General features: G+C 34.3%; 1 protein-coding gene across 3 annotated transcripts in view; it reads right to left on the reverse strand.

Moving 5' to 3' along the window:
* LOC122525548 overlaps positions 1 to 21,567 on the reverse strand; it is a 28,956-nt gene that overhangs the window by 2,897 nt on the left and 4,492 nt on the right. For 2 of the 3 annotated variants that reach the window (XM_043648409.1, XM_043648410.1), the window contains exons 2-13: positions 5,303 to 5,622; positions 4,806 to 4,882; positions 4,255 to 4,468; positions 3,762 to 3,896; positions 3,582 to 3,611; positions 3,402 to 3,483; positions 2,631 to 2,825; positions 2,414 to 2,548; positions 2,066 to 2,306; positions 1,756 to 1,984; positions 1,197 to 1,636; positions 23 to 1,005 (exon numbers count right to left, since the gene is read on the reverse strand). In XM_043648409.1, coding sequence (XP_043504344.1) covers positions 23 to 1,005; positions 1,197 to 1,636; positions 1,756 to 1,984; positions 2,066 to 2,306; positions 2,414 to 2,548; positions 2,631 to 2,825; positions 3,402 to 3,483; positions 3,582 to 3,611; positions 3,762 to 3,896; positions 4,255 to 4,468; positions 4,806 to 4,882; positions 5,303 to 5,379 — 2,838 coding nt within the window. In that variant the 5' untranslated portion in view covers positions 5,380 to 5,622. The remainder of the gene's footprint in view (positions 1 to 22; positions 1,006 to 1,196; positions 1,637 to 1,755; positions 1,985 to 2,065; positions 2,307 to 2,413; positions 2,549 to 2,630; positions 2,826 to 3,401; positions 3,484 to 3,581; positions 3,612 to 3,761; positions 3,897 to 4,254; positions 4,469 to 4,805; positions 4,883 to 5,302; positions 5,623 to 21,567) is intronic. The other variant, XM_043648411.1, reaches the window with a different exon arrangement.

The raw sequence follows: 21,567 nt of genomic DNA on the forward strand, positions 1-21,567 counted from the left end.
ATGAAAATACGAAATTAATTACCTTCAGAATAATCTTATTATTATTCTCAACTTCGAGAACATTGGTCGTAGGTGCTGGCGGTGGATGACGATATTTAGGCAAAGGTGCCATAGCCGGATCCTGATAAGCTGCAGGTGGCGGGGCAGGCTTCCTGTTCCTATGACCACACTTTCTACCATCCTCAATAGGACGTTCGGTGTCCAATACGGGCGCTGAATGTGGCCTCCTACCGTGCTTGTCCCTTCTTCTTTCGACGCGGGTTTCCCTTTTGGGTTCGGCCTTGAGCGTGATCACTTCGTATAAGGGCTCATTAGGCGAGTCCATCGTTCTTTTATCACGTTGACCTCTTTTCTGTTGTTTCTCGTCCACGTAACACCTCGACAACGTAACACCATTACGAGGTGATTTAGTCACCCTTTCGTCTTTCCTTTTCGTTCTGTCCCTCCTAAACTCGCAACAATCGTTTCTATCAGTCTCGTCTACGAGCCTGTCGGTACTTTTCGGTCTCTTCGGTCGGTCAGGTTCGTCGCGGGTACGTCCGCTGGTGCCGTTTGTTCGATAAAAAAATGAATCCGTTGTTGTCGACGAGTAATTCGATACTCTGTACAACGGTTCCATCAGCAACGAATGACTGCTAGTCAATGTGCCACCGTTTATCGAATCCTGCGTTTCCCGATTGGATTGTCCGTGACTTGAGCTCGTTTTACCGATCGTATGATAACGTCGCGAATCCAATCCGTTGGTTTGATTGTATTTACTACCTGTTTGATGTGCCTGTTTCCTTGCATTTCCACGATACGTTATCCTATCAAGTGTAGCTGTATGAAGCGGTTGCGCTTGTTGCTGTTGCTGTTGTTGTTCGTGCAAGAAACCATCAGCAACATTGGCACCAGATTTACCGAGAGGAAAGTTATTTTGATCGTTGCCTGAGAGCCCTTGTCGTGTTAACAATCGATGACTCCTCGGTTCCAATCGTATCCTTCTGGTATCCAAAGAATGATAGTCTGAAAGAAATAAAAACGAAACACACATAGAAATGTTTGTTCTGATTGTTCGGGAAATATTCAAAGGCATCATTTTCTATTTCGATATATATATTATCCATATATTTAAATATTGAAATATCCAATAGATGTATAAAACGTGACACGTGGATAAATTTCATAGAGAAATGGCCAAAAAAAACAAATGATACCTTCAGACGTGTGAGAAGACTTGCTCTCGGTATTCAAGCAATCAGCCAGTTGGGCCAAATCCAACGTTCTGATATACGAGGGTACCGTTAGATTTTGTTCGCAGGATTTAGCGTTGGGCCGATAACCAGGCAGCCGAGTGTCCGATGGTAGCTCCGGGAACATTGCCACGAGAAGCGAGCCGATGGACGTCGATTGGGGATCGACTTGTTGTCGATTTTGCACCAACATCTGCGTGGATTTGGCTCGAGGAAGAGGTATCACCGGAGTGGAACTCAATGATGGGTTTGGCGCTGAACAGGCCTGCTGTTGTCCAGACGGTGGGAAGAGGGTGGTGGACGGTACCGTTGACCTTGGCCTTCCTCTCGATGGAACTGTCGCTGGTGGAGTCGCATTTCTCATTCCACCACGTTGTTTAGGAAACAGTTGGGTCGACACCGATCTGGGTTAAAGCCGAGTTAAGTTAAAGTTACAAACTTATTAATTATTCCCAGATAACTCGCCAAAGATAAACTTTCATATGGGGATCATTTATGGATTCGAAACGAGAATCTAACAAACCTGGGTAATGTCTTAGGCGAAGTTCTTGGTTGCAATGGTGCCATTTCAGGACCCAACTGATCGAGAGACTTGCTATGCCTGGCTGGTAAAGTCGAAGGGGTTGTAGCGAACCTAGCATGCATCGCTCCGATGTCCTGTGCAGCACCTTCGCTTCTCGGTGACCAGATTCCCATCGACCTGGATCCCAGAATCGCAGCGATTCCACAGCTACAATCGTCCATACTGGGAACTGAAAAAGAGATAATATAATTATATTATATTATACATATAATATAACTCTCCTCTCAATATTAATCTAAATTTTTCTTACTACTGTTTCTGTGTCTCTGTTGCATATCGGCATATTGATCCTCGAAGATCAAAGGCAACGAATGGAGATCCCCATCCAATTCCGGACAATGAACTGGTAACGGTGGTAACGAGGCAAGATAACGTGATCTTCGTGCTGCCTCGCTCACTGCCTGATAAGACTGATAATTAGCATCGTAACAACCCGCCGCTGACGTTCGTGGATTTTCCAACACGAAGAACCCTTCCGCGAAACGTTTAACCTGTAGAACGATCGTTGTTTAACAACAACAACAACAGCAACAACAAAAACAACAAAAATAAGCCCAATTAATTGGGATCAGAATCAACAGGTTTCTTAGAATCTCACTCGCAACTGATGATGAATTCTAGCGAGATGTTGATGAACAGCTTCGCGACCTGAGAAAGCTTCCAAAAAGTGTTGCCACAGGACGATATTTTGTGCACAGAGCTGAGCTATATCTGCCTCTTCCGTGTCCATCATCTGTTAATCGAGATAACACATGATATGACATTTTCAAAAAACATTTCCATCAAAACTAGTCTAATCAAAAACAAAAGTAAACCTTGGTAATCTCTTTGTGCGTGTTCTGTGCAAGCTCGAGTGCCCTTTGCTGCCAAGATGGTAAAAGCCTTGCTAAATCGGCCAGATCATTCAACAGGGATTCCCTAGCAGCTAAAAGTAATCTCGCAACTTCTTGTTGAACCAATCTGGCGTGTTGCATCCTGGTAGCCGAACCTACGCACCTCGTAGTACTTTCCTACACAAGGAGTCGACAAAATGAATAAATTCAATTTTCTGTCGGTTCAATGGTTTACTGTGAAAAAAAAAAAAAGAAAAAAACACATGCCTCGGAAGCGTAGCTTTTTTTATTCGATATTTCATATCACATATTTACTCATATACTTGTAAAAGTATAATAAATAAGTAGATACATAAGCATTCTATATAAATATGTCATATATATACATATGTGACACAACAGTTGGTGTCTATAGATAAAATGTCCGTTCTATAGACTATTATATACGTCACATATATGTAATGCATTAAATTAAAACGGCCATTGGACAATGTCACATATATGTGACGTTGGGCTTTCGAAACATACGGTCACGTCACTCATATGTAACATACGTTCCATGCAACACCGGTCGCAAACACATCCCACTCTGAACTTTCCGTTCGGGTCATTTGAAATTGTCGTTATTTATACGTAGGTGTCGTATAATAACCTGTACGATTTATAAACGAAAAGTCATCATAAATCAATTGAGAAATGAAAACCAATGAAGCTTACCCAGGTTTTTATAGTTACGTTAACGTTTCAACTTACAACGTTCCCGAAGGTTGCGTTGTTCTCGCTGTTGGCTGTCGTCTGTTTAAACTGCAACCATGGTTTCCCACCTCGCGGTGCGCTACAAATAATATATACACGTTATTTAATCAGTTTGAAACAAAAAACATGAAAAAACCAATTCATTTTTAAAAACAGAAAGAGTACGAAAAAACTTACCAACTCTGAACGTAATGCAGGATGCTCTTCCTGATCGTTTGCGCGTGGGACAAGGGAACAAAAAAAGAAACACACGCGATATATAATACAATATACTATAAAAAGTGTAAATAATTATATACACAAAAAATAATCGTGATAATATAAAAGGATAGATAAGGAAAGAGAGAAAATACCGACTTGATGTACGGCTGATGAAGCGCCACGAGGCAAGCGTGGATCGTGATGGATACGGCGGCGAGATGAAAGTAATCGAAGAGTACCGGGAGATGATAATGGAGGCCCTTCGTTGGCGCGAAGTTTAGCTGCAATGCCCTGAAAAGGAATCGAACGGAGAATAATGAAAGAACAAAAAAAAAAAGAAAAAAAAACGATAGAGAAAGAGAGAGAGAGAGAGAGAGAGAGAAAGGAGTGCACACGACTGTTCGAAAGTATCGATTTTCGTCCGTTTCATTGGAAAGTTCGTCAATGTGTCTTGTTTTTAATGCGTGTGTTAGTAAAATAGTATTCTATCTCTATTATGTATGTGTATATATGTAATATGTGTGTGTCCATGAGTTTCTACGTTCTCTACAATGATCGAGATAAACCGATTGTAAATGAGTAAGAGAAAGAAAGAGAAAGAAAGAGAGAGAGAGAGAGGGAGAGTAAGAGCAGCCGTTAAAGTGCTCACCTCGATGACACGCATGCCATATTTCCGGGTTGTGTATTTTCGCTGAACCATAGTTCGACGCCAAGATTGAAGTGGGTTCGAGACAGGGCCTCCTCGATCTTGTGACTGTGTACAAGCACATGAGCTCGAAATAGTACCGATGTACCCAGTGTCACCTCTTCGTTTCTGTACAGGATTGGAAAGCGTTTGCTCGTGCCTGGTGCCTCCAACGAATCTAAAATGATGGTTCTTTACGTTCCCCTAGTGGCCAATGAGAATAGGGTGACGATGATTCGATTAGACCCGAGTAAATTGATTTCTCTTCTTCCCTAGCAAAGTTAACGTTCCTGATTGTTAGTGTTTGATCAATTTACTATTATTAAAAGATATTACCCATTTGACTGGAGACACTTTTTTTTTAATATCTCGTTAATTTTTTTTTTTCTTTTCAATAAAAATATTTGTAATTATGTAGATCCATTTGAATCGTCGCATCGACGCATCTCTGAGAATTCTATTTGAACGATCAGTTTTACTCGGGTCTTACGATACTGACGAAAAAACTCACTCACGATTGCGCAGCTGATTGACTTCCACCTTGACCGGTAATTTTGGCGACACTCGAAGAGCCGTCCGTATTTGGTAATATCTAAACGAACAAATAAAGTCGAATGTATGTTAGGTTGAACCAACAGTTCTTGACTTTTTTAAATTAACGCATATAATGTAATTTTATTGACTTCAACGATAAAAATTGTTTCTATCCAAAACAACAATACAATAAACGGCACGAACTAATATTGTTTAATCAACCCCCCTAACGCATTCATCTGACTAGAATTATTTCTAATGATAAAAGAATTTTCTAATAAAAAATAATAAAAAGTTTGTGAATTGAGAAAACCGATGATGATTCTTTTTTTTATATTTATCATACGAGGTGATCATTTTCTATATTACTACGGGATTCCCCAACACGAATTGAACTCGTAGGAGACCGTTTTTTCATAAGTATTGCAATCAAAGAAGACTTTCAATACTCCTTCATCTTCTTCTTTTTCTTCCTTACCCTCGTTGAAAGAGGTCAACATTGTAGAATTTGCAGAGCTCGAGGGAGAACTCGAGGGTGGCCTGTAGATCGCTCATCTCGATCCTCAGGATGGAAGGAATCACCCCCTCCCTCTCTCTCTCTCTCTTTCTCTTCGTTTTCCTTGTCCAATCACCTTTCTATCTTGATTCTCCCTAATCGTACGATGGCCAACTTTGCGCAGGACGATGTTTCGTCTGCTTAGACGATGATGCTATACTCCTTCCACCTGCCATCCTTCCTTCCTTCCTCCCTTTCTTCCTCTCTTTTGAACCTTTTTTCTTTTCAGCGCCAAAGGTCCTCTGCCAAGAGATAAGAAAGAATTGTACGTGACTTACGTGTTAATCATATTATTATATTCTTTCTTTTATTTGATTTGAGATTTTATATCTCAAAAGTCGACTGTTCAATGTTTCATAACACATTGAATCCTAGTTATTTTTTTTTCGGGTATAGTATTCTTCTTTTACAATATGTAAACATATTTTAAACGTTGTATACAACGGGTTGCCATTCAATGCTAAAGTATAGGGAGCTTATTTGACCATTCGTTTCTAGAGTAATGCTAACTCAATTATCTTTAGCAATAAATGTTTTAAGTGTTAGTTTTTAGGTTAGGTTTTCCATTATATTTAATGGTAACCCTGTTTTAGTGCAGCGCACTCCTATTGACTAATATTTACGATTATTATTATTATAAGCAATGATACCACTCTTACAACTTAAATTAAATTTGAAATATTTTATATATTGTTGTGGCATTACAAGTGAAACGATTTCAAATAAGAAAGTGGAGGAGGTAAAATATGGCAACCCGCTAATTGTATATACTTTACTTATCATTCTTTAATTTTCTTTGTGTCTGCATTTGTCTAATTTTAAAACGTAGATGATGTAATGTTCTGCGCAAAATTAAATGGAAAAAACAATCTCTTTTTAACGAAAATTTATTTAATTATTCAGTCATCTTCTGTGTTTCTTTGTAAGACAAGCAACAGCAGCAGCAGCAACAATGTGAATGCAATGTGTTGATTTCTTTCTTTTCTTTTCTTTTTTAGCAACTAATAACAAGATGAGAAACAAAATGAAGCTTTTCCTTGGGTTTAAACGAAATCAGAAAAATAATACGAATTTTGTCGATGCAGCGTACGATTATGAGTCAGATTTAGTGCGTTTAAAATAGGTGTCGTACGAACGTAAATGGTTTTTTGTATTTTGTTCACGCGACTCGAATGGTGAATTACTTTTTTTTCTTTTTTTTTCTTTTTTTAACTTTTTTTCTTTTACACGGGAATTAAGTAGCCGCGATAAAAAGCCGTTGAAAAAGTAGTTCGCTTTAAAACACGTTCTCCCCCACTGTCAAGGTCGCTCGAAGGCCGTATGCCCACAAACGTGCACCTATCTTTTTTTTTTCTTTTTTTTCTTCTTTCTCTTGCTCGGTTACTCGCTCGAAAGATCAACGACCTCTTTCAACGGACGAAGACGCAAGATAGATAGGAGACACCGGAATGAGAAGAAAGAGAAAGAGAGAGAGAGAGAGGGAGAGAGGGGGAGGGAAAAGTTGAAAGAAGTGGCATTCGCGCGAAAAATTTCAACCACGCGTCATTTGCTCCATTGCGCAGCATCCATCTTCACTCTTATCCGATATACCTCTCTATATCTATTTTGTGACTTTTTTTTTTCCTCATTTATACGACACACCGTTATTACAGATCTAAAAAAACGAAATTGGATTATACATACATATATTTTTCTGATTTATTAATTGTTTCTTTACCGTGCAGCAATTGATTTTTGTTGATGAAAGTTGCACGAATACAATCCGTTGATATTGTTAATATATTTTACGAATTATTTTATTATTATATTATATACAATTCGTTGATATTGTTAAGCGACGCACCGTTATTACAGATCTAAAAAGTTGGATTATACACACATATTATTTTTCTGATTTATTAATTGTTTCTTTACCGTGCAGCAATTGATTTTTGTTGATGAAAATTGCACGAATACAATCCGTTGATATTGTTAATATATTTTACGAATTATTTTATTATTATATTATACAATCCGTTGATATTGTTAAGCGACACACCGTTATTACAGATCTAAAAAGTTGGATTATACACACGTATAATTTTTTTGATTTATTAATTGTTTCTTTACCGTGCAGCAATTGATTTTTGTTGATGAAAGTTGCACGAATACAATCCGTTGATATTGTTAATATATTTTACGAATTATTATATTATTATATTATATACAATCCGTTGATATTGTTAAGCGACACACCGTTATTACAGATCTAAAAAGTTGGATTATACACACGTATAATTTTTTTGATTTATTAATTGTTTCTTTACCGTGCAGCAATTGATTTTTGTTGATGAAAGTTGCACGAATACAATCCGTTGATATTGTTAATATTGTTACGAATATATATTTAATAAAATGTCGATTTTATAAACCGTAAAATTTAATTTTATAAACCATCATAAAAGTATTTGTATTAAAAAATTCTTTTTTTGTGGGGCTTTAAGCGTATTATATTTTACGTTGAAAATATTATATATAATCTAATATTTTATACGAATAAATGTATTTATTATTATACGAATTTTCCGCGTTGTGTTGGGGTTTGGTGTGTTAAAAAAAAATCTTACGAGAGAAGACCATAGGTAATACGATTTGTTATGAAAATCCTTTTACCTTTACTCGCGTATTCGTGACACTTTAAAAGTAGGGATGAAAGTGAGAAAGATTAGAGAGGAGGGGATGTTTCTTTCGGTAAACGAAACGAAACGAAAACAAATCAATAAAGAATGAAAAACATCGAGAAAATAAATATTGTTATTGAAATTTTTAATCTATATTATAAAATGTGTCGACCTTTCGGATTTTCAACTAAGCGAGGGTGTTTATTTTAACAAAAACCTTCGCTTAGTTGAAAATCCGAATAATCGGCAGATAGAAAAATCAGCACAATGAAAAATTAGCACATTTTACATTTATTTTAATAATTTCTCTCTTCTCTTCTTTATAATTTTAAATTTATTTTAATAATTTCTTCTCTTCTTTATAATTTTAAATTTATTTTAATAATTTCTACTTAGACCACAATTTGTCGTATTTTAACGTATTGTAATTTGCTTTTTCTATTTTTTATTCCCTCAACCGGAACCATTTATTAACGATTACCCCCCACCCCCCTAATATCTCTCGATTCAATTGATTCGATTTTCAAGACGAAATTATTACGTTGTTATAGAAACTTTTACAAAGTAATCAAAGAGAAAGAAAGAAAAATTAATTACTCGCAAACAATTATAGGATGATAAAAATAAATGCAATCACTTAGAACAAACTTCTTCTTCTCTCTCTCTCTCTCTCTTCAATATAGTAAACATTTCTCAGAAAGATTCTTAGGGAAAGATTTTCGTCACAATTTCTCTACCAAAGCGATAAGTAAATCCTATTGCTCTGACAAATCCCATTCCGATAGTGGAGAATTTCTTTATCCTTAAGAGAAAGTCGAAGCAAGAAGATGCTTTTATCGAAAGCAAGCAAAGAGAAAAGACAGAGAGAGAGAGAGAGAGAGAGAAAACCCTCTCTCAGTTTTTTTCTTTTTTATATTGAAGCAATTTCAACGTCCTTAAGGAGATTATTTTGCTCAAAGAGGGGAAAAGAGAAGAGAAAAGATGAGAATAGGTGATGCTGCATGCTCTCTTTCTCTCTCACTCTCCCTCTAACTCTCTCTCTCTCTCTCTCTCTATCTCTCGTTTATTCCTTCCTGGTTTTATGTACGTAACACGCGAGGTTGCTCGTACGAAGAAAATAGAAGGCAAGGCAAGGCGAGAATCCCACCCATCATGCTTGCTATGTTAAGACTATCCAAAGTTAAAAATATCCATATGGCGTAAACGGTAGGCGTAATCGAATAAAAACAAAAAACAACAGAATAAAATACAGGTAACTTTTCTATTAATTCATGGTAGACAGGTTCCTAAAAAATGTGTTGCGTGAAACTGTGTTTTAGGAAAACTAGAGTTCATTATTCCATTGCATTAATATTTTAATGTTATTCAATTGTTAAATATGTTTAATAGAAATCATCATTATATGTGTGTGTGTGTGTATGCTGTAGAAGTACATTAGTAATCGTATACAAATTTTTCTCGCAATTTTCGCACCATCATTTCAAAGTAATATTAATCGAATAAAAACAAAAAACAACAGAATAAAATACAGGTAACTTTTCTATTAATCCATGGTAGACAGGTTCCTAAAAAATGTTGTGTTGCGTGAAACTGTGTTTATAGGAAAACTAAAGTTCATTATTCCATTGCATTAATATTTTAATGTTATTCAATTGTTAAATATGTTTAATAGAAATCATCATTATGTGTGTATGTGTGTGTGTGTGTGTGTGCTGTAAAAGTACATTGGTAACCGTATACAAATTTTTTTCGCAATTTTCGCGTCATCATTTCAAAGTAATATTAATCGAATAAAAACAAAAAACAACAGAATAAAATACAGGTAACTTTTCTATTAATCCACGGTAGACAGGTTCCTAAAAAATGCCGTGTTGCGTGAAACTGTGTTATAGGAAAATTAGAGTTCATTATTCCATTGCATTAATATTTTAATGTTATTTAATTGTTAAATATGTTTAATAAAAATCATCATTATGTGTGTATGTGTGTGTTTTGTATGCTGTAGAAGTACATTAGTAATCGTGTAAAAATTTTTTTCTCAATTTTTGCGTCATCATTTCAAAGTAATATTAATCGAATAAAAACAAAAAACAACAGAATAAAATACAGGTAACTTTTCTATTAATTTACGATAGACAGGTTCCTAAAAAATGCCGTGTTGCGTGAAACTGTATTTTAGGAGACCAAGAATTTATTATTCCATTGCGTTAATATTTTAATGTTATTCAATTGTTAAATATGTTTAATAGAAATCATCATTATGTGTATGTGTGTATGTATGCTGTAAAAGTACATTAGTAATCGTATACAAATTTTTCTCGCAATTTTCGCGTCATCATTTCAAAGTAATATTAATTGTTAAACAACAAATTCATCATTATCCAATACTGTATAGAAGTGCAATAGTATCGTACAAAAAAGTTTATCTATCGCAATTTTCTTATCTCTCTTGCATGAGAGATAAAACGACATGTGTCTTAGAAAAGGCTACCTGTATTTTACAGGTAAACGAAAAGAAATGTTAGACAATAATTAATCAAACGTTACGAATTGTACACGTACTTGTTGTATCATATTATTATTATTATTATTACGTTTCATCATTCTTTCCTTATCATCGTTTATTACAACATCGATAAATATCCGAGAATTTCTTAATCGTTGAACGTAAAAGATAAGAGTAGAGAATAGAGTAGAAGAGAAGAAGATGGAAGAGGAAAGGAAAGGAAAGGAAAGGAAAGGGAAGGGAAAGGGGAAGGGAAAGGGTCGACAATATTTCTGGTAGCGAGGCCGACGCACCGTGGCCCAGTTTAATCCTCCCAACCAGAATGATCCGAGACACAAGTTACGGCTGCGAGCTTTCGTATACACTCTGTGGCCTACTTACGATACATACCACCACCACCTCCTCCACCACCACCTTCACGTCGACCATTTCTACTTCCCCAAGAAGAAGAAATAAAAAAGAAACAAAAAGAAGAAGAAGAAGAAGAAGCTGTGTTCCAAAGTGAACAAAACCACGTAGAACCATATAAGACACAACCAACCAATTTTATCCCATTTTCACTTGTTTCCTTCATTCGAGCAAATCAATTTTCTTCGACGAAATTCGTTTCATAAGCAAGTTTAAATTGAGCTTTAAGAAAACTAGGAGAGAAATATAGAGATAGATAGATAGAGAAAGAGAGAGAGTGAGAGAGAGAGAGAGAGGAAGATGAGATAATTGCTTATCGATTTCTAGGGATTAATTATTTACGTAATTAATCGAGATCACCGTTATCGGATTATCTATGATCGTTGTAATCTACCCTATATATCATATTAGTTATCGTTAGATCGAAAATACTCGCGTATATTGATATTTATTTTTTCCCCTAACGTTATCTCTCTCTCTCTCTCTCTCTCTCTTTAGATAAAGAGAGAAAAAGAAATAGCCTTGGTTGGCTCGAGATCTCGATGCAATCCGAAGGTCGTTGGATAACGTCCAAGGGAACCGTCGACGAACGATCACAGCTTTAGTTGTAAAAAGATACATCATACACGTATGAAAAAACAGGGAGGATACACACTGTGATAAGTTCTAGGTATCTACAATTTTAGAAAACGTATGTAGTACATACACGCCGCGTGCATTGTCTCTTCTCTTTTCCTAGAATCGCAAGAGAGGGAAGGAGTGTTCCTCTCGTTCCTCTTCGACGAGATAAAAGGGACTACTTTTTTCACTCTTTTTCTTTTTTTTTTTTTTTTTTGTATTCACGCGCGATCGACGGAGCATCAATCTGTCTATATACTGATAATATATATATATATTTATTTATATAAAGTTTCTTTCAACCCTCTGAACACGTGAAAGATAGTGAGAACGTTGCAACATAAATAAACGATTAAACAAATACACGCCTTTTATAAATATCTTTTGAAAATTTCAACTTTACGATACGATGTTTTGTAGATCAATCGAAATCATGAAAATGATAAATACAAATAAAAGGAAAATAATATAATAATAATTAATAATAAATTAATAATAAAATAAATTATTCAAATTCAATTCTCAACGTTCGATCAACGTTTTCTTCTATTACCTTTTTTCTTTTTTCTTTTTTCTTCTTCTTGTTTTTCTTCTTCTTCTTTTTGGATAATTGACAAATTATTTGAAGAATGTAAAAACAAAAATACAGGGAAGGAAGTAAAGTTATCAAATAGGGTCGATAAACTTTCACTCTGGTATTTTAATATACGATACTCTATTTCTATTTTTTTTCATCCAATTAGGGTGGTAGGCTCGAGGTTAGAACGATTCTTCGAGCAGACCGAGTGTCAAACGCGAAAGAGAGAAAACTCGTTTACGATTCACCCTTTCAACGGGATTAACCTTGAAGAGAACCTTTCAACCCGAGCATTCGTACTACTTGTGACGTAACAATAATAATACTATACTTTCTCTTTTCTTTTCTTTTCTTTTTATCCCTCGGTCTATGCACGCAAACCAGAAAGAATAATGACGATATTGCACGATTATAGTGGTAGTGTTGGCCTGATTCTATTTAAAAAAGAAAAAGAAAGAAAGAAAAAGAGAAAAAAAGGGACTACTAGTTTGTTCCAATTATTTACTACAATGATAGGAAAATGTATGCAAACCTAACGCACGAGACTCTATTATCACCCCTACGTGTTATAAACGTGAATATAACGATGTTATTGCATTTAATATTCACTTTATCGCACTGTAATTTTCTCCTTCGCGACATGATTCAAAAAGATCATTTATTATTCCAATCGTGTACTCACTATAATCGGATCATCGTGTTTAGTTTAACAATAATACGATTAATGACATTAATTAAATATATATATATTGATTTTTATGTTTTATTTTTATTATCTCACCCTATAGTTTAAATATTTTTTAACCGCTAACTAAGAAAATGTATACAATATGAGATTAACGAATATCAATCTATTAATACAAATTAACAATCCAATTGACATTTTCAAAGATTATAAATTAATTCTCATATTTTCCAATTAAAATCTTATAATCCTTATGAGAAGAAGAATCATTTAATAATTATCGCAAATAGAGATTATAATAATAATAATAATAATAATATATGTGCAAACACACATATTCTGTATACAATTAAATTAAACGAAAATAATTTTCGATGGATTGATATGTAACATTTCAAAAAGTCACGCACACCATTACGAAAGATTGTAAAACAAAATAATATCCGAATGTAACAATTTCAATATTTTTATTATTAACAAATTGTGAATTCCATATAATTATCTTCCTATTTAAAACAAAACAAAAAATACAAACAAATTCTAACGAGTATATTATTTTGTAAACTTTGATATTATTATCAGTTAAATAAATAACATAATTGAATAATAATAAAATGAAAAAGTGTGATAAATTAACAAATTATGAATTCCATATAATAATCTTCCTATTTAAAACAAAACAAAAAATACAATAAAATCCTAACAAGTATATTATTTTGTAAACTTTGATATTATTATCAGTTATATAAATAACATAATTGAATAATAATAAAATAAAAAGTGTGATAAATTAACAAATTGTGAATTCCATATAATTATCTTCCTATTTAAAACAAAACAAAAAATACAATAAAATCCTAACAAGTATATTATTTTGTAAACTTTGATATTATTATCAGTTAAATATAAATAACATAATTGAATAATAATAAAATGAAAAAGTGTGATAAATTAACAAATTGTGAATTCCATATAATTATCTTTCTATTTAAAACAAAACAAAAAATATACAATAAAATCCTAACAAGTATATTATTTTGTAAACTTTGATATTATTATCAGTTATATAAATAACATAATTGAATAATAATAAAATGAAAAAGTATGATAAATTAACAAATTGTGAATTCCATATAATTATCTTCCTATTTAAAACGAAACAAAAAATAAAATCCTAATAAGTATTATTTTAAACTTTGATATTATTATCAGTTAAATAAATAACATAATTGAATAATAATGAAATGAAAAAGTGTGATAAAGGAAGTTGATTATTGGGCAGATGAGACACCCTTCTCCTCTATTTTTATAGGGGAAAGGGAGGAAATGGATCTGAAGGGGTAGAAAATTGAAATTTCATGTCGATTTGCGCGACTAGTTACGTTCGACCGGAACGAAGACCTGTCCTGCATCACCCTCTTGGTCTCCTCCCCCTAACCCCTTCCCACCCCTCACCATCCCTCTCTCTTTCCGTCTGTCTATTATCCCTGGTCGTCGACCTATCGATCGACGGTACCACCGGCCACTTGCGAGAAAACTTGCCGGATTTGTTCTGTCACTTCTCGGAAACTTCCCCCGAGGTAAGCTCGTACGAAAAGCTTTCTTAACTTTCTCTTATTTTTTCCTTCTTTTATCATCATTCTAAAAGAACAAGAAGAAGAAGAAGAAGAAGAAATCACCACTGAGATGATAATGATAATGATGATGATGATGCAACTTTGAACTTTAACATGTGAGGACATTTTTGATCTAATTAATTGTAAGATAAATTAAATAACTTAGTTATTAACTTACGATTCGTATTATTTTCTTTTCTAATTTGTACACGTTTATTATATATTATTCCATGTTAGATTTGAAGATACACCGATAACGAACTTTAACATGTGAGGACATTTTTGATCTAATTAATTGTAATATAAATGAAATAACTTAGTTATTAACTTATGATTCGTATTATTTTCTTTTCTAGTTTGTACACGTTTATTATATATTATTCCGTGTTAGATTTGAAGATACACCGATAACGTGAAAATGAAAGAGGAATCCTTATCGCGTACGAAGGTAACGTTAGAATTCTCTTTATTATTCCGTGAATGATATAACACAGACTACTCTCGGGAGCTGGGTTCATTCATTACTCGTACTATCTATCTCTCTTGCGAATTATAATAGTAAAGTTGAAGATCTATGTCTTCTCTACGTGTAGGTGTAGGTTGTAGATATATGTCGGTGTGTTTGTCTACGTATATGCGAGCGAGTGTTTGCATCAGCGACCTTAAAAACTGCAGAACTTAGATAAAACGTAGACGTTCCAAATTATATCATTGAAATGATTAAAACCAAGATTAAGTTCGTTAATTCATTTGTATTCGCGTGTGTTTGTTTTATTATTTAAAAAAAAATATTAATGAATATTTCGAATAGTTCAAGCTGAGTGGGTGTGGTGTGGGTGGAATTATACGATTTTTGTCTCGTCCTTAAAAACTGCAGAACTTAGATAAAACGTAGACGTTTCAAATTATATAATTGAAATGATTAAAACCAAGATCAAGTTTGTTAATTCATTTGAGTTCACGTGTGTTTGTTCTATTATTTAAAAAATAAAATATTAATGAATATTTCGAATAGTTCAAGCTGAGTGGGTGTGGTGTGGGTGGAATTATACGATTTTTGTCTCATCCTTAAAAACTGCAGAACTTAGATAAAACGTAGACGTTTCAAATTATATAATTGAAATGATTAAAACCAAAATCAAGTTTGTTAATTCATTTGTATTCGCGTGTGTTTGTTTTATTACTTAAAAAAAAAAAAAATAATGAACATTTCGAATAATTCAAGCTGAATAGTGTGGGTGGAATTATACGATGTTTGTCTCGTCCTTAAAAACTGCAGAACTTAGATAAAACGTAGACGTTTCAAATTATATCATTGAAATGATTAAAACCAAGATCAAGTTTGTTAATTCATTTGTATTCGCGTGTGTTTGATGTTTTATTATTTAAAAAAAATATATTAATGAATATTTCGAATAGTTCAAGCTGAGTGGGTGTGGTGTGGGTGGAATTATACGATTTTTGTCTCGTCCTTAAAAACTGCAGAACTTAGATAAAACATAGACGTTTCAAATTATATCATTGAAATGATTAAAACCAAGATTAAGTTCGTTAGTTCATTTGAGTTCACGTGTGTTTGTTTTATTATTTAAAAAAAAAATATATTAATGAACATTTCGAATAGTTCAAGCTGAGTGGGGTGGGTGGAATTATACGATTTTTGTCTCGTCCTTAAAAACTGCAGAACTTAGATAAAACGTAGACGTTTCAAATTATATCATTGAAATGATTAAAACCAAGATCAAATTCGTTAATTCATTTGAATTCGCGTGTGTTTGTTTTATTATTTACAACAAAAATATTAATGAACATTTCGAATAGTTCAAGCTGAGTGGGGTGGGTGGAATTATACGATTTTTGTCTCATCCTTAAAAACTGTCCAATTAGATAAAACGTAGACGTTTCAAATTATATAATTGAAATGATTAAAACCAAGATCAAGTTTGTTAATTCATTTGTATTCGCGTGTGTTTGATGTTTTATTATTTAAAAAAAAAAATATTAATGAACATTTCGAATAGTTCAAGCTGAGTGGGGGGTGGATGGGTGGTGTGGGTGGAATTATACGATTTTGTTCTCGTCGGTCGTTTGCCTCTTTTTCGTTCTTTATTTTATTCCCATTATTTTCTCCCGTTCGTGTACATCCCTTTTTCCCCTATGGATTAAAAGTGTTACGAAAAATAACTATGAACCGTTCTCTTCCTTTGACCTCGTCACGGTCGTTCGTTTGCACACACAAGTATAGACCACTACTACTTTTCGCATGGTGGAAGAGAGTGTATTTGATCAGACGTCTAGACACCTCTTCCATCTTCTCTCTCTCTCTCTCTCTCTTCGAGTGTCGTTACTTGATAGAATCGATGAAAAATCACACCTATAGTATGTGATAGAAAATATAGGAAGTATATATATATATTTATATATTTATATACAATGATCGGTGACAAATAACTTTCGTGTATCAACTGTATCAACTGTCAACCTGATATTCATCTTTCCTATACGAATTAATAAATTGTACAACGTAGTATCGAAATAGTGTCCCGAAAAGTTTATTTATCTGATTGAAAAATTATACAATATCTATTTCTTTACTTTTTTTTTCCAACAAATGTATTTGGGACAAGTATGGTACAGATACTTTTTTTCTTTTTTTAACGTACAACATCCTAATTGACGATTTATATCGTGGAATGTAACGACAAATATTGCAATTCTGTTAACAACGAGCTGTTATTTATATTTTAGTATTAATCTTTTAAAAATAAAAAAAACAAATATATATATATGTAAAAATTATAAAGTAATGTTCGAAAATGTTTAAAGCTTATTATTCATTTTCCGGTAAGTTAATTTCGTAAATTCGATATTTTCGTGGGTAGAGAAAGATTTTTTTTTCTCTCTCTCTCTTTCCTTCTAATGGAAAAACGAACATCATTATGCTTTTTATTTAACAATTAAATTAAATTTCGTATTTATTTTGCGTTATATGTTGATATTATTTCGGTTGAGTGCCTACCCCCTATATATATTCAAACCAATGATTGCATATGCGTGGTATGCGGCCAAATAAATTAATGAAAAACCAATATTTATTAATTTTAACGATGTTTGTTTATCTGTCGAAATATCGAAAGAATATTTCCGCTCGTATAAAAATGTCGGATTTATTAAATGCGCTTGTTGCGAACAAATTACGTGCTTTAAATGTTTTTCTTCTTTCTTTCTTTTTTTTTGTTAACTCATCATCTAAAAGTTATTAAAATATTTCGAAAACACCGAGATAATCAATTAGAAATGCAATACAAAAATACGATTATTGCTTAAACGAATATAATAAAAGTTCTTTACTTTATTAGAGATTGTTTCTCTTTTCGTTTATTATATTTGTTTGTTTGTTTTTAAGCACTTGACAAAATTTCTAATCATCGGTTCTAGAATACGAGAAAGTAGAAGAAGAAGAAGAAGAAGAAGAAGAAGAAACTTGGTTCTTTTGTCTCAAAAGTTCGCTAGTATTTTTTTAATATTTTTGTCAGCATCTTCTCGAACAACAAGAAGAACAAAAATGATCTCTGCTGCTTGCTGCTGCAAGAAGATGGAGAAGTGTTCTAAGGGGTTGGTAAATTGTTGAACTAGAAAATCCTCGAGATGATGGGGGGGAGGGAGTGGGGGAAGTTGGGGGTGGGGATTGGGTAGAAAAAAAATGACGAAAGGTGTCTTACGTACTTATACGAGTAATACGAAACTGGAAAAGTATCACGAGAATGCACTCGTGGTATTCGCGAAGTAGAAACCAAACCATTCATTGAAATATCAAGATCGTTCCTATTTTTCTTTTTTTCCTATTTTATTTTTTTCTTTTTTTTATATACTTCTTCTAAACTTTCTTCTATACCATATTGTTCTTCAAAAAAAAAAAACAATCAATAGTTTCGTAATATTTCTCTTAAAACACAGCAATACAACAACGTAAGCATTTTATATTGCTCGACAATAACTTTTAATTCAGTATATTACTTTTATCTGATTTTTCTTTTTTACGCAATAGCAATAATAAAGGTAACAGTTGTACCAGGTACCCAGTACCGGACCACTAGCAGCTGTATAACAGCACCAACCTTAACAGTAGAAATACGGTAACAGAAACCTCAACTCTTTTATCGTTTCTAACAATAAACCGAACAAAACTCGATACTATTAACAGTACGTTTCATTCCTTCGGTACGATCACGATAAATACACAAAGAAATATAACCAACCAACCAACAAACCAACCAACCAACATTGTCTCGAGATTACGTTTCCTATCAACTATGCAACGTTCGGGGGGAATCGGGGTTGAGTGGGGGGATGGGGGTAGAGAACGAGGGGGTGGTTCTAGTTGTTTGTCCTATGTAGTTGTGAAACAAATCCGCACAAGTTCAACGTGCCCCGGTGTTCGCGTGCAAATGTAAAGTTTCGAGCCGCGTAACGATAAAGCGTGCTTTATTACAACGTTTCCCAGGACAAATGTCACGTGTTCGAGACCCATTTATGGTATACCTTACCATTATTGGTATACTTTCCACCCCATCCCTACCCCACCCCTGCCCCACCTCTCGCCGTGTCGCCATCCTTTTATAAATTTGTACGAAAATTCGCCGAAATGATGATCGTTGGATAAACATCGGGTCTCGGTTAAATTCTATAAACGTCACGGTAACCGTGCAACCCCCCCTTGGTCCCCTCCCCAGTCCCCCTGCTACTCGCCAACCCCGCCTAAATTCTTGTTCTCCTTTTTTTTTTCTTTTTCATTCGTCGTACTCTCGTAAAGCTTTATCGTTTCATCTCGACGAAGAAAAAGAAGGAAAAAGGGGTGAGGGGTGACGAGGGGGCGAAGGGTGGGTGGTTTGGTACGAGTTGAATATTTATCAGACGGCTAATTTCGTTCGAAAGTTTAAATATGTAAGAAGTTATTGTAAGGCTTTGTTAAAAATAGAAAAGAAGAAAAAAGAAGGAAAAAGAAAAAATATGAGATAAGTTTAAAACCACGAGAATATGAATACGAGGTCGAACAAATTAATATCATTATCGTTAAATCGTAGACGGGTAAAAAAGGCCAGCAAAAAGAAAGTAAATTATTATTGATATAAAAACTCACCTACTACACAACGTTTCGTTTAAACGATAAGGATATTTGGAACGCGCAGATAAATCTTTGTTAAATGTAAAAGAATAATAAAAAATATTAAGCACGTTCTTCGCGCGAGAAGAAGAAGAAGAAGAAAGAAGAAAGAAAAAAAGGGGTTAAAGCGAATATAATAAAGGAATATTGAAACCCCTAATCGCATGACAATGAAACTAAACGAAAAGAAGAGTATCTGATTTTTAAATGGAGTCAATAAAAAACAAAGTAATCGTCGTTTTTCTTCAAATGAATCCTTAAACTAAACAACGATGATAATAATAATAATAATAATAATGATAATAATAATAATAATAATAATAATAGGTGCTTAATGGTTATCGACTAGGGGGTCGGTGCAATTCCAGATCATAATATATAAAAAGAAAAGAATCGGAAGAAGCAGAAGAAGAAGAAAGAAAGAAATAAAATCGGTGGGAGGAGGGGGGGAGGGGAAGGGAGGAGGATTACTGGCCGTTCGCATTAAATACTCATTGGAGAAGTAAACGAGCAGAAATCTTGGAAAGAAATGGTAGGTAGAGGGGTGGAGGCGGGGGGGGGATTGGGAAGAGTGTTCCATCGCTAATCGGGCAGGTGGTGCATCGAGCCAAGAATTTAATACATCTTGACCCGAATAGTTTGAAAAAGCGGCTTCGACGCTCGTTATTTCTTTCGTCGTCCATCGCGTTTTCTCTCTCTCTCTCTCTCTCTCTCTCTCTTGCATTAGTGAGAGTTTCTTCTTTCTAGCTTTAGCAGTCGGAGTAGCGTTGGATTATTTATCCCACTCACGACGACCCACCCGTGGCCACAAATACACACTCGGAATAAGATTCGGTACGAGCGGGATCGATCGGACTGGAAAACGTTCGTTCGTTCGTTCGTTCATCGTCATCCTCCTCCTCCTTTTCCTCCTCATACTCTTCCGTGACGTTTCAATAACGGACTCTCGGAAAATACGAGAGACACTCTCGTCAGAGTTACTGAGAGGACAAGAAAAGAACAGGGAGGGAGAGAGAGAGAGAGAGAGAGAGAGAAAAGTTGTACTCAGGTTGATTGTGAAAGAGCAGCAAACATCGATTCGTAACGGGTGACATCAACTTTCAGAGAGAAAAATATTACACGAGTGGAGAGAATTTCTTGGTGAAAGGAATAACCTAGCCCTACACATCCCCTCCCCCTTTCCCTTCCCCCTTTTTTTTTTTTTTTAGATAGATATATGTATATATGTATATATGTATATGGAAGATCTATTATACGAGGATTCTTTTCTCGAATGTCTTTCCCAAAATTCTTCATTGTTCCTCACTCGTAAACAAGACACCGGCGTGTTTCATCGTACGTTAACCTTTAAGAGTCGGCCAACCCAACGATCCTAAGTGTGTCGAGTGACGCTCGAGAGTTGAACCGTTTTAATCATTAAGCTTTACCCTTTACTCTAAGCTCGTGCCGATTTTCGGTAGGTGATATAAAGACGAGTGTCTTAATGTATTAGAAACACACTAAATTCTATAGAAGGACGGAAATTCTATGGAAGGACGGAATTTTCAAGTTACCTGAATGATTGAGAAAGATTGTGAAATGGTATATATGGTGCTTATATAATTTAATAAATATATATAAAAAAGAAAACTGAAATGTGTGTGCGTTGCGTCCGGGTTGCGTTGCATTGCGTTTCAATCTTCAAAATTGGCACGAATTTTCCGAACGACTCAATATATTGGTTTCCTTCCTTCCTTCCTTCCTTCCTTAAAACCAGCACCACCACCACCACCCCACCACCATCACCATTCCCGATCGATCTTATAGATTTGATAAGGAAAAAATAGTTCGTCCTGTGGATGCGTTTTATTATAAATCAATCATAATAATCAATATGTAAAAATTTGCATACACATCGTTGACCGATAACATTATTAACATTTCGAATAATCAATACGATTTGACATTCGGATT

Source organism: Polistes fuscatus, unplaced genomic scaffold (genome assembly GCF_010416935.1).
Source record: "Polistes fuscatus isolate 324 unplaced genomic scaffold, CU_Pfus_HIC Scaffold9, whole genome shotgun sequence".
Lineage (NCBI taxonomy): Eukaryota > Metazoa > Arthropoda > Insecta > Hymenoptera > Vespidae > Polistes > Polistes fuscatus.